The sequence below is a fragment of the Salvia hispanica genome, chromosome 5, assembly GCF_023119035.1.
Source record: "Salvia hispanica cultivar TCC Black 2014 chromosome 5, UniMelb_Shisp_WGS_1.0, whole genome shotgun sequence".
Lineage (NCBI taxonomy): Eukaryota > Viridiplantae > Streptophyta > Magnoliopsida > Lamiales > Lamiaceae > Salvia > Salvia hispanica.
The window spans coordinates 456,953-468,701 of record NC_062969.1 but is presented as its reverse complement, the minus strand read 5'-3'; the positions used below and the strand labels follow the sequence as shown (position 1 = coordinate 468,701).

At 38.7% G+C, this 11,749-nt stretch overlaps 2 protein-coding genes across 7 annotated transcripts; one reads left to right on the top strand and one right to left on the bottom strand.

The window, feature by feature from the left end:
- Positions 1-1,171: 1,171 nt before the first annotated feature.
- LOC125186562 (cytochrome P450 97B2, chloroplastic) lies at positions 1,172-5,234 on the top strand. Its single transcript, XM_048082942.1, has 13 exons — positions 1,172-1,447; positions 2,014-2,203; positions 2,365-2,472; positions 2,660-2,744; positions 2,828-3,066; positions 3,137-3,310; positions 3,390-3,497; positions 3,585-3,671; positions 3,754-3,842; positions 4,012-4,103; positions 4,246-4,307; positions 4,418-4,564; positions 4,885-5,234. Exons 1-13 carry the CDS (start codon positions 1,299-1,301, stop codon positions 5,110-5,112), a joined length of 1,758 nt encoding a protein of 585 aa, XP_047938899.1. The 5' UTR covers positions 1,172-1,298; the 3' UTR covers positions 5,113-5,234.
- A 1,589-nt stretch (positions 5,235-6,823) lies between these two features.
- LOC125188358 (protein FAR-RED ELONGATED HYPOCOTYL 3-like) lies at positions 6,824-11,221 on the bottom strand. 6 transcript variants are annotated; one of them, XM_048085149.1, is made up of 8 exons: positions 11,069-11,221; positions 8,044-10,254; positions 7,915-7,971; positions 7,669-7,737; positions 7,515-7,577; positions 7,376-7,444; positions 7,246-7,293; positions 6,824-7,160 (listed from the first exon to the last, which is right to left on the bottom strand). In XM_048085149.1, the coding sequence occupies exons 2-8, from the start codon at positions 10,210-10,212 to the stop codon at positions 7,101-7,103; spliced, it is 2,535 nt and encodes an 844-aa protein (XP_047941106.1). In that variant the 5' UTR covers positions 10,213-10,254; positions 11,069-11,221; the 3' UTR covers positions 6,824-7,100. The 6 variants fall into 6 exon arrangements, with proteins under 6 accessions (XP_047941106.1, XP_047941108.1, XP_047941110.1 ...); XM_048085151.1 differs by having other exon boundaries at positions 8,044-10,229; positions 11,069-11,219; XM_048085153.1 differs by lacking the exon at positions 11,069-11,221 and having other exon boundaries at positions 8,044-8,992; positions 9,134-11,050.
- Between the last annotated feature and the right edge of the window lie 528 nt (positions 11,222-11,749).

Here is an 11,749-nt window from a genome sequence, read left to right as displayed (position 1 = left end):
AAAAATATTTCACCTTTAATTTTATACATAATTTCCTCTAAATACAAATAAATGTGACAATCCAGAACATATCAAAGTTATACTCTAATTGATTATTTTTAAAATAACGGGATTGATCAGAATTTAACCAATAATTTTTCCAACAATTTGCTCAAAGATCAAATGCTAGTACATATGTGAGAGAGAGACATAGGATGATACCTAGAAACTCACTATGAGAATGTGAAGTCATTTGTCATGTAATAGTATTGGTCAAAAATGTGTGTTAATATTTTTCAAACCTTGTTGCGTCACATTCACATTAAAAAATTTGAAACAAACCTTTATCAACGGCGTGACCAAATCAAATCAATTCGACTAAAGTATGATTAGAGAGATGGTTGCTTTGAAATATTAATGAGCTTTATTATATTACATTGTGTCTCCAGCTTTATTTAGTCGATTAAATAAGCATAAAGTGACAAAGTTTGGAGTGCAACTATAAAATTTTCTTAGAATTCAATGACCTTTAGATAGAAAAAAAGGTTGAACTAATTGAAAATTCCGTACATGTGCATATCATAGGGGTTTAGAAGTATTTGATATATATGTAGGGAGCATGCGGCTATATATGTTTTTTAATGAGAATGTCAAAATTAACTGCTGAAGTAACACTTCTACCAATAAATCCTTTTATATATATTTGTGTGAGTGTGTTGCAATTGCCTCAATGTAATGTTATTGACCACATTTGCAAGAAATAAGAATGAGAAATAATATGTATAGGTATGCATACGTGTGTTGGTTGTGTGGTAGAGTAATTTATGTTCGAGTAGAAAGGTCTCGAGTTGAGTTCGAATCTACTGTGACGCAGTCTTTACATTATTGTTCATTTATTAATAAAAAAAATTAAAAAAAATAAAAGGATAAGAAAAGGTATGTTTCTTATTTCTCAATGTTTTAAGACTAAACCGGAGTATCATATATTTGTGTAAGAAATATAAATACAAGGTAGAATCTTTAATAAAACTCTCGAATTATATTTGAACTAACATTAGTAATTATGGTGCATAGGTGTCTATATATCTAAGATAACAATTCAATATTATATCCGCCGTTATAATAGTGGCGATAGTGTGCCTAACTGAAATTCATGTCAACTATAAACCAAACTAGACAAAATTCTGAGTTGGAAGCTTTAAATATCTTAATAACATTTTCCCTTCTGGAGAGTGGAATCTCCACCTCTCTCCCACTCACCTCAACTAATTTTTATCAATTCCAATTTCTTCACTTCACACACCTCACTGGTTGCAACAATGGCAACTGCAATCACTGGTTGTGCCAATCATCCATGCGTTTTGGCGAATCATCCCTTCCAATTTTCAGCTTCCCGTTTGAATTCCAATTCCTCTGCTGCCTCTTCAAATTCAGTCTTGGGCTGTAAGGCAAAGGGGCTTTCAATCAGGTTTATTTTGTTGAACTTTCATTTTTCAATTTGGAGTTTTTGGCAAATGCCCACTTGCTTTTTGTTACTTTGAAGTGTGATGTTGGTGTAAAGATTGAGTCTTTCTTGATGTTTGAGTATGTTTTGGCTGAAGAATGTGTATGTCTTGATGTTTGAGTGTGTTTGGCTGAATTCTTGGTGTTGTGTCTTTTTTATTAGTTGTTTGTAGAAAGTTTGGAGATTTTGGCAAGTGCCCATTTGCTCTTTGGTATGTTGAAGTGTGATGCTGGTATAAAGATTGAGTCTTTGTTGATGTTTGAGTGTTTTTTAAACTAAATTCTTGCTGTTATGTTTATGTGGCAGCTATAAAGTTATATGGAGATGTTGCCATTAAGTGTTTGTGGAAAAATTATGCTATGAACATTTCAATCCAAGTGTTTATTTCTTTTGTTGAAGTAATTGCTTTGAATTCTTAGAGAAGCTATTTTTGTTTGTAGAAGCTCTTTCATTCGAATTGAATCCTTGTAGTTCTTGTTTGATGAGATTGATGGAGTTGGTTTAATGGTGACACATTCTATTGAATGCAGGTGCCAATCATCCACGGGCACCGATGAAGCGAAAACAGCAAAACAGATGAACTTACTAGACAATGCAAGCAACATGCTCACTAATTTCCTGAGTGGGGCGAAGATACTGTCGATGCCTACTGCTGAGGGTGCAGTCTCGGATCTGTTTGGAAAACCACTTTTCTTCTCCTTGTATGATTGGTTCATCGAGGTAGATTTTATGTTGCTGTTGAGCTGTATTGGTTTAAACTGTCTGATCAATGGCTTGCCTATTTCAAATGTCGCGATTGATTGACCCTTTTAACCGCATATTGCTCTTGTTTGCACATGGAAGAGTTGTTGACTGGTTATCTTGGTCGGTCTTTTTTGCAGCATGGCTCGGTTTATAAACTTGCCTTTGGGCCTAAAGCATTCATTGTCGTCTCAGATCCCATCGTTGCTAGACATATTCTCCGTGAAAATGCATTTTCCTACGACAAGGTATGTTCTTTCCTTCATTACTTCTTTAAAGAAGTTGGCAGTGAGTCTTTCTGTGCAATAATATCTAGTCCACCGATCTTCGGAGTTATACACGTTGTCCTTTCCTTGCTCAAAATCAAACTCATACTAATCAAGAAATTGTTTTCCTTAACATGTTTTGATGTTGAACTGCAATCACGTTATGTAGGGCGTTCTCGCTGATATATTGGAACCGATAATGGGCAAAGGACTCATACCTGCTGACCTCGACACGTGGAAGCAGAGGAGGCGAGGTGATACCTTCATCACTCGAAGTAGTAACATTGTACATTTTCGACCATTCACATCACTCTCCCTACTCTTATCCCCACTGCAGTTATCGCTCCCGGATTCCACTCGCTCTTCTTGGAAACTATGGCGAAAATGTTTGCTAACTGCTCCGACAGAATGATAGCGAAATTTGATAACCTTTTAGAAGCAGAAGCTTCTAGGGGAGGGAAGAAAATAGAGTTGGACCTCGAGGCCGAGTTCTCTAGTTTGGCGCTCGACATTATTGGCCTCGGTGTCTTCAATTATGACTTCGGTTCTGTTACAAAAGAGTCCCCAGTGATTAAGGTCTAATTCGTCTTTCGCTCTCGTCTAGTTCGGTAGTATCACTTGCTGATGCAACGTGTGTCGTCTGCAGGCGGTGTACGGTACTCTGTTCGAGGCCGAGCACCGTTCAACATTCTACATACCTTACTGGAAACTCCCTTTGGCGAAATGGCTCGTCCCTCGACAAAGGAAGTTCCAGAGCGACCTTAAGGTCATAAACGACTGCCTCGATGGCCTGATAAAGAATGCAAAAGAGACTAGAGAGGTGAGAAAAGTCACAATATTTTCATGTAAATGTGGTTTTACCTAATCATTCTCTAATGTGATTTTACATTTTTTCACAGGAAGCTGATGTCGAGAAACTGCAGCAACGCGACTACGCTAATATCAAGGATGCTAGCCTCTTGCGTTTTCTAGTCGACATGAGAGGAGTAGACGCTGATGATCGACAGGTAAATAGTCCGACATTTGTGGAAATCATACATTTTATTTTACGATTTGAGGTCAATTGTAGTGATCTCGTCAACTCCATCGAACAGCTCAGAGACGACCTGATGACGATGCTTATAGCCGGACACGAGACAACAGCTGCTGTGCTTACATGGTCTATTTACCTTCTAGCACAGGTATCGTATTTCCTTTTCGGATCGAGCAATGCTATTGCTTTTGGTGATAATCCTAATCATATGATCCATTCATGTGATTCAGCATCCATCGAAAATGAAGAAAGCACAGGCAGAGGTCGATTCAGTGCTTGGACAGGAGCCGATCACATATGAAGCAATCAAAAAGCTCGAGTATGCAACGCATCCCCCTAATCTTTTTACCACCTCTATATTATACCTCATGTTCGATCTTGATAGCTACGGTTTTCTTTGGATGAAAACGTGTGGTTTGTGGTCGTTAATCCTCCAAATTCAGCATTTGCTCAACCTATACGAATCTGATTGTCGCGTTTTTGTTTAGGTACGTGCGGCTTATTGTGGTTGAATCTCTGCGATTATACCCACAGCCTCCGTTGCTGATCAGACGGTCTCTCAAACCCGATAAGTTACCGGGTATGTATTCTGCTTATATGAAGTCGAAGAAGGATCATCATTTTCTTCGCGTTTTCTTTTACCATCCGTGCAAAATATCGGGCCGTTTCATACATTCCCATGAGTTGGTCGATATTCTGAAACGAAATCCTAAACAACGCAGGTGGCTACAATGGCAACGAAGACGGTTACTCAATTCCAGCCGGGACGGACTTATTTGTTTCTGTAAGTATAATGTAACTAGTTTTTTGGTACCGCGACGAGCCGGACTAAGTTGGTTCGGATCTTGTTGAGCGAACATCATGCTGATTATACGGGTGTCGTTGCTTTCGCAGGTGTATAATCTCCACAGATCTCCCCATTATTGGGACAACCCTAATGAATTTGAGCCGGAGAGGTTTCAAAGGCAAAAAGCTAGCCAAGTTGATGGCTGGGCTGGTTTTGATCCATCTCGTAGCCCCGGGGCACTGTATCCTAACGAGGTAATTGATCTAGCACTTGACTTTCATTCGATACTTAGTTCTTGAAAAATTTGATTCATCCATCTGTCGATAGCTACATGTATTGCACGATGAATGTGAAGAAGTAAGCCCTTTTCCCGACCACTATGAACCGAGTTAGCCTAACCAAGCCCGACCCTAATTTACATTTATCGGGCTATAATTTAGTCAAAAAAAAGGAAAGGAGTCCACAACTCTCAGTTGCAACGACAAAGTGGTTAGAACGATAAAAAAAAACATATGTCGGACCATCTGACACAAGACTCTCGATATCTAAAACATGTATTTTCCAATGTGGTCAGATCATTGCCGATTTCGCCTTCTTGCCCTTCGGAGGGGGGCCAAGAAAATGTGTCGGGGACCAGTTCGCCCTCATGGAGTCGACTGTGGCGCTGGCAGCGTTGCTAAGGAAGTTCGATGTGAACCTGCGAGGATCGCCGGAATCCGTCGAACTAGTCACCGGAGCCACCATCCACACCAAGAGTGGGCTGTGGTGCCAGCTGGAGAAGAGATCATCGACTTCTAATTGATTTTGCATCTCTTGTAGTTGTGACTAAAGAATGTCTCTTTTAGAATCAAGAATCAAATTTTGCTCATGCTGTCACACTTCAGTCGTTAGCCTATTTTAAATGTAAAGTTATTTATTTGGCCATCGATTTATAATAGGCTTACTTAATCCAAAATATACCATCCTTCGACAAACTTTTGTATAAGATTGAATTGAAAATTTATGATAAATTCATAGTATATGATTTTCAAGAGATAATTATAATATTTTTCAAATCCATAGATTTTTAATTTGGTAAATTTAATCTTTTTATAAATTATTGCAAAAAGGAAAATACATAATAGATTAATTTATTATTATAAATAAGTGATTAATACTATCATAAATTGATTTTAAACATAAAAGGAATAAAAAAAATCCAATGATGGAATATATTGATTCATTATTTCAAGATGCACTTTATATAATCCTAAATACTTATATTAATCCAGATATATTGGTATGAATGAAGTTAGATAACTACAAAATCATTCACAATGCTAAACCCTGTACAGAATCAACTAGAGAGCATCAATTGTGCAAAGCCAGAAAACAAAACAAGACACCTTCACCATATCTTCAACAGTATTGCCTAAATTACAATAGCCCAATCCTAGATTAACTGCAACCAGAAGCACACTGCAATGCAACCACCACAGCCATCACCTCATTATATGACACCCAGAATGGCACGGCCAAGTTGGAGGATTTTATCCATCGACTCAGCAGCTTCAACAAGCGCATAATTGAAGACCTTGCGCTTGACAGAATACTCCACCAAACCCATAGAAATCGAAAAAAGTGATGGCATGAAGTGCTAAGCAACTTCTAGTGCTCGGCCTTGGCCGTAGTAGAGGACCAATATACATATGAGAGCACAGCCAAGAAAGCGAGCAAAGTGAGATGCAAACCTACGTGTGTTGATCTCACTTTGCTGGCTTTTTTGGTTGTGCTCTCATATGTATATTGGTCCTCTACTACGGCCAAGGCCGAGCACTAGAAGTTGCTTAGCACTTCATGCCATCACTTTTTTCGATTTCTATGGGTTTGGTGGAGTATTCTGTCAAGCGCAGAATTGAAGACCTCCGCAACACTGTTGAGGCTGCCGAGCAGTTTCCAACAGCGCAGCAAGGTCAGCAGCTAGCTGATTCTGGTGTTGAGGTTCACCGGAAGGAGAAGGAGAAGGAGGTAGGTTGAAGGAGGAGGAAGAAGAAGCCACATATATATTGTCTTCATCGCCTGCCTTCATTGTGGTGCAAGGACGAGATGGGTGAAGAGATGCAGAGAGAAGCAATGCCTTACTTAGGCTGGTTTTTCATTAGATAAATATTCTAAAGATAGATAGAGTATTATTTTGATGGACGAACCAAATTAAAAATGAAATAAGACTATGGTTTCATAGATAAGACAACATAATATAGAAGTAGTATAAAAAATGGATTATATGAAAAGATAAAGAAGATCGGTCTATATTTAAAAAGATTCATGAAAAGAATTAGGAAATTTGATTAAGATTATGGTCATTTCACAATATGTGCACCCATTGCAGAATTTTTTTAAAAAAAACAAAGTGTCCAATTTAGGAACACGATTTTCCAACCACACCTAAAAATCGAGAATTTTGCCGGAATTTGGTTATTTCTTTTTTAGATATGAGATATAGATAGATATTTAATGTTTATCACTAACATACATAAGCATAAAACTAAGCAAATATCAACTCAGCAATGCTCTCTTCTTCACAGGAATCTTAGATTTACCGGAAATTAACTAAAAATACAGCTTGCTACTATCGCTACAACACGGCGCAGCACTCATCGCCGGGAGCGACCGTTTACGACAACGCCGAGACAACGAAATTAAACGCTGCTGCACAGTCTATGTTCACTTACTATACAGTTAAGTCAAGAGACGCTCCCATTTGGCACACATACAACAAGAGACGTTACCAATGGAGAGAAAAAGAATTTCTCAAGCGTGTCTTGGTGCGTTGTCGTGCAGCTGCGCGGATCTCACATTCGGATCGTCCTGCTATGGACAACAATATATAAGTAAGCTCTGGATTGGTGAAATAACAGAAACATTTGAAGCAAACCTAACAATCCCATGAACTAACCCGAATGCCATAGCCGAAATTTGTAGGGCGGAAAAACTCCATATGCCCCTTCAAGGATGACCACAAAATCAGAACGAATTATCGAAGCAATGGGAAAAGGAAAAGGCTACACGACAAACAAGTTAGCTACCATTCCAGGCATGGCGGGCTGAGTGCCATAGTAGCCATCGTGGGTAGGTGCGATGGAGTTCAGCTGGCCCTAAAGAAGGTCATAACTTCAGATTCCATTATTACTAGAAAGAGTTAATAGATGTGATTAGAGGACTTACTAGTCCCTGAATGGCTGGTTGGTTCCCGAAGTAACTATCGCGTGTGGGACCCATTAAGTTCAGCTGTACCATTCAATTAGAGGGAAACCAAGTTACAGTGAGACAATTAGAACTTATGTACTTTTTCATGCATAATTGAAGGTATGTTTCTTACCATTCCCGGAGCACCTTGATGATGACTAAAAAATCCATCCAGATTTACAGGTCGAGAACTCAGTTTTTCCTAAGCATTAAAACAATGAGTGATTTAGGCTTACAGGTCGAGAACTCAGTTTTTTTCCTAAGCATTAACAACAAGCTACAATACAAAATCTCATGTTTGCACAAGATTTATTTTAGGCATATCTCAAGTAAGAAACATTTCTACAGAAAAAATGAGCACGCTACAACATTGACGTACAATTTGTTGTAAGCTATCTGCCGTGCCAGCTGTAATAACATCTGGCTCCATGTTAACCTGCAATGCAGATAATGCATGACTTGGAGATATAAAAAACATAAAAGACTATGTATTTGATTCAAGACAAACCTTTCTCTTCTTAGTTGTATTCTTCTTCTTATTTGTCTTGCTCAAACTCCCACTTTGAATGCCATCTTCGATGCACAAAATACCCGGGGAAGCAGAAGGTCCAGCTTCTAGAAGATTCTTACTGGAGTAGTTGGCATTCAAACAGTTCTCAAAAGCTTCATCAAGTGCACGAAGAGACAGATTGTAACTCTCTTGTGATAATGATCCTTCTTCACCCAATTTCATAGCCCTTTGACAAAGATCATTATATTGCTGCAGCCTTGAGTGTACCTGCTCAGACCCTTCCCCCATCGAGTATCTGCTCTTGGCGTCTTTGGTCCACCGTTTCAAAATATATTGTGAAGGTATTGTTGAGATGCCACAGATTTGAAGAACAATCATTGCATGTCTACAAAGGAAACCTTTCAGTTCAAATAAGCGGCATATGCAGGACACTTCAGATTTCAACTCGTTCAATGTGACAATAAAGTCTTGATTCCTCTCATAATCTTGTACTTTGAAAGTGACCATCGCATCAACTTGTTCCTCTTTCTTAGGTATACATGCTACAGCACCCAATACCTCAACTTGAAATTTCCTCAATACAGAATGAGTATAAAGGCTAGCTACATGCTTCTCGAACGGTGAAGGGGACTTCAAAGCAGGCTGCTTGTTCCATGTATCAGAAGAGGCCTTTGCTTCCTCTTCATACCTATCTTGCAGAATGGCATCATATTGTTTTACGAACTCTTGCACAGTTGTTTTCTTATGTACATACTTGTCAAAGAAAGAATTCACACTATCTGACCGTTGACCTGTTGACATACCAGCAAAAAAACCATCTTTAGTAAAGTTAGGCACCCACATTTTGTGATCTTCATACAATGACTGGATCAACTCATTCTCTTTTAGTTCGAATCTATCCACCAGCTTGAGCCACCTCTTTTCAAACTCCTCCTCTGTCCACGACCTATAAATGCATATTTCGAATTCAGATATGAAGTTTTCGTTCTGTTTGATTACACTATTCAATGTTTCTGAAATCTTTCCCACTACATGCCACAAGGAGAAAAAATGAAGAGTGGATGGAAAAACATCTGAAATAACAGACTTGAAAACCCTTTCTTGCTCAGTGAGTATAATGTTGGGAGCCTGGCCACCCATAGCCTTCAACCACATTCTCATGACCCATGAATATGTCGCTACGTTTTCATCAGACAGCAAAGCACATCCGAGTAGCATGAACTGATAGTGCTGATTGACCCCAACAAAAAGAGCTAGAGGCATTTTATACTTGTTTCGGATATAGCTCGTATCAAAGGATACGACATCGCTGAAATTAGGATAGTCATGCCTGCTTTTGGCATCAACCCAAAATAGACTCTTCAGGCGTTGATCCTCACCAACATCCACTGCATAAAAGAAGTTTGAATTTAGAGTCTGCATATGGACAAAAAACTCAAGCATAGCACTCGCCTCCACTGCATCCATTGCCATACTCCTGCCCTTTTCAAATTGGCCTCTGGATTCATGTTTAAGACCGACTGCACTTTTATATTCAGCGAACTGTCTAGCCATTGCAGCATACATCCTTCTGGTCTGTTCACTTACAGCTTGGGCAGGTAAAAGTTCGTGGTTATGCTCTTTCTCAAATCTATGGATTATCCATTTCCCGTCGGACCTTCTCTTAACATGCATACTTGCTTTACAATCTGTCTTGGAACATGCTCGACGACCTGTAGCATTCTCAGAATCCTGATTGGTTCCTTGTCTACTGCGTGGACGGTTCAAAGATTTCTCATACTCACGCTTTGTTCCGTATCTAGAACATGCATATTTTGCATCGATGAATTCCCTTGATGTTTTTGAACGGCGGCTATTCTGAATCGCAGTATTAAATCCCACGGATCTAGCATATTCCTGATAGAAAGCATAGGCGTCCCCGTGAGACTCAAATTCCATACCAGGAAGTGGCTCAAGAATCGTCAGATCTTTAAAATCTATATCGGGTAAGGGAGAATTCACATCATCAACATCTTCAATGTGCAGCTTGTCCTCCTCTCCCATACTCTCACCCACTCCATCTACATTAAGGGGCTTCTCTTCCCCATCTAGCATATTAACAATTCCATTAGGCTCTTCCAAATCCTTATCATGCTCTCCAGAAGGCAACCTAAGATCTATATCCATAAAAACAACCTGTTTTCCTGCAATAAGCCGTTGTCTAGTGACCTGTAAAATTAAACATGATTTTGAACTTTGATAATGCATTCAGTTTTCATTTCACTGCCACAAGAAAAAAAGAAAAAGGAGCAGTATATATCAGATAAGTAGTTAGATTGTGCTTTATTCGATGATTTCCCATACTCCCCTTTTGTCACTGGACTCAAAAAATAACCACCACATTCACAGTTATGCACACAGGCATATACAAGGCGGTGATAGAAGGTGTAAAAGCACGTACCGGAGTATATCTTTTACAAAAGGCACAAACTTGTATGTTAAGATTTACAGAAGAGGTAGATTACAGTAAGTGATTTAGCTCATTATCAAGAATGTCACTGCAATTCAATTCACCACATCATGATACACCAATGACTCAAAAATATATGAATTCCATACAGAAACTGCATAAATCTAAATAACTGAATCCCATTAGCTCATTCTTAGCCTTCTCCACATTCAATTTGCCTTCCTCTATGTAAATCCCCAAAGCCCCTACCCTCACCCACTTCCACATCCGAACAAACCAGCTCTGTATTGATAATAGCGCTATCGACAACATGTTAAAAATTGGCAGCTTTTAGCACCAATTTCAATTTTTGAAACATGTTAAAACACTACTACGTCCAGGCAAAATCAATTCTCAAAAAAGGAAAAATAAAACAAGGAGATAAAGCTAAAAGGCGGCATGAATTTGATCAGGAAATCAGGGGAAGTTCTTGCGGTTTTTTTAGATTGATAAAAGGCAAAGAATTGTGGAATTGTTTGAGCTGAAGAGAAAGGGAGGGAAAAAGTGGTTATGGAGGTGGAGAGTGGTGATTACCTGCGATTTTTATAGTAGAAATGTTCAGAGCTGCAAATCCACGCGAGGGTTTGGGCGAGTCGACGATGTTTTTCCCCAAATTTGGAGATTAGGGTTCTCTCGATTTGTGATTGCCACTCGCTCTCATTCAACACTCTCTCTCACTCGCTCTGCCCTTTTCTCTCTCTAGCGCGTGCCTCTCTTCTCATCGCCACACCACACTTTTATTACTCTACATATTGCAATTATTTATTTGGTAATTAAACATACATATTTTATTACTGTCATATTATTTGATGTAAGCTTTATTGTTACTTTCAATACATTAATCAATTATTTGTGGAGATAATATCCTTAAATACATACCCCACATTAATCAATTATTTGTGGAAACAATTTCCTTAAAGAAAAACAAATAGAACTAGAGGCTTGATACCCATCCATATATTTTTGGAATTTATTGCTTCTTTGATGAAAATTATTTGCAGAATCATTTTCTGAAGGAGCAAAAGTATATCTTTTAGATTATATTTTTACATGCTCCCTCCGTTTCCTCCTTGTCTCAATTTTCCATTTGAATTGGTCTATCTCATACTCCCTCTGTCCCATTAAAAATGCAACGTTTTCCTTTTTTGGTTATCCCACTAAAAATGAAACGTTTCCTTAAATGAAATTTCTATCTCTACTTTTTCAATCTCTACT

What these genes read in the sequence shown, in the direction of transcription:
- LOC125186562 (XM_048082942.1), top strand. Translation starts at nt 1,299, where the DNA reads ATGGCAACTGCAATCACTGGTTGTGCCAATCATCCATGCGTTTTGGCG. An exon ending in GCAAAGGGGCTTTCAATCAG is followed by an intron (nt 1,448 to 2,013) that starts GTTTATTTTGTT and finishes TATTGAATGCAG; the next exon opens with GTGCCAATCATCCACGGGCA. An exon ending in GGACGGACTTATTTGTTTCT is followed by an intron (nt 4,308 to 4,417) that starts GTAAGTATAATG and finishes TTGCTTTCGCAG; the next exon opens with GTGTATAATCTCCACAGATC.
- LOC125188358 (XM_048085147.1), bottom strand. Translation starts at nt 10,293, where the DNA reads ATGCATTATCAAAGTTCAAAATCATGTTTAATTTTACAGGTCACTAGA. An exon ending in AACCAGCCATTCAGGGACTA is followed by an intron (nt 7,445 to 7,514) that starts GTAAGTCCTCTA and finishes GACCTTCTTTAG; the next exon opens with GGCCAGCTGAACTCCATCGC. An exon ending in AGCCCGCCATGCCTGGAATG is followed by an intron (nt 7,294 to 7,375) that starts GTAGCTAACTTG and finishes TCATCCTTGAAG; the next exon opens with GGGCATATGGAGTTTTTCCG.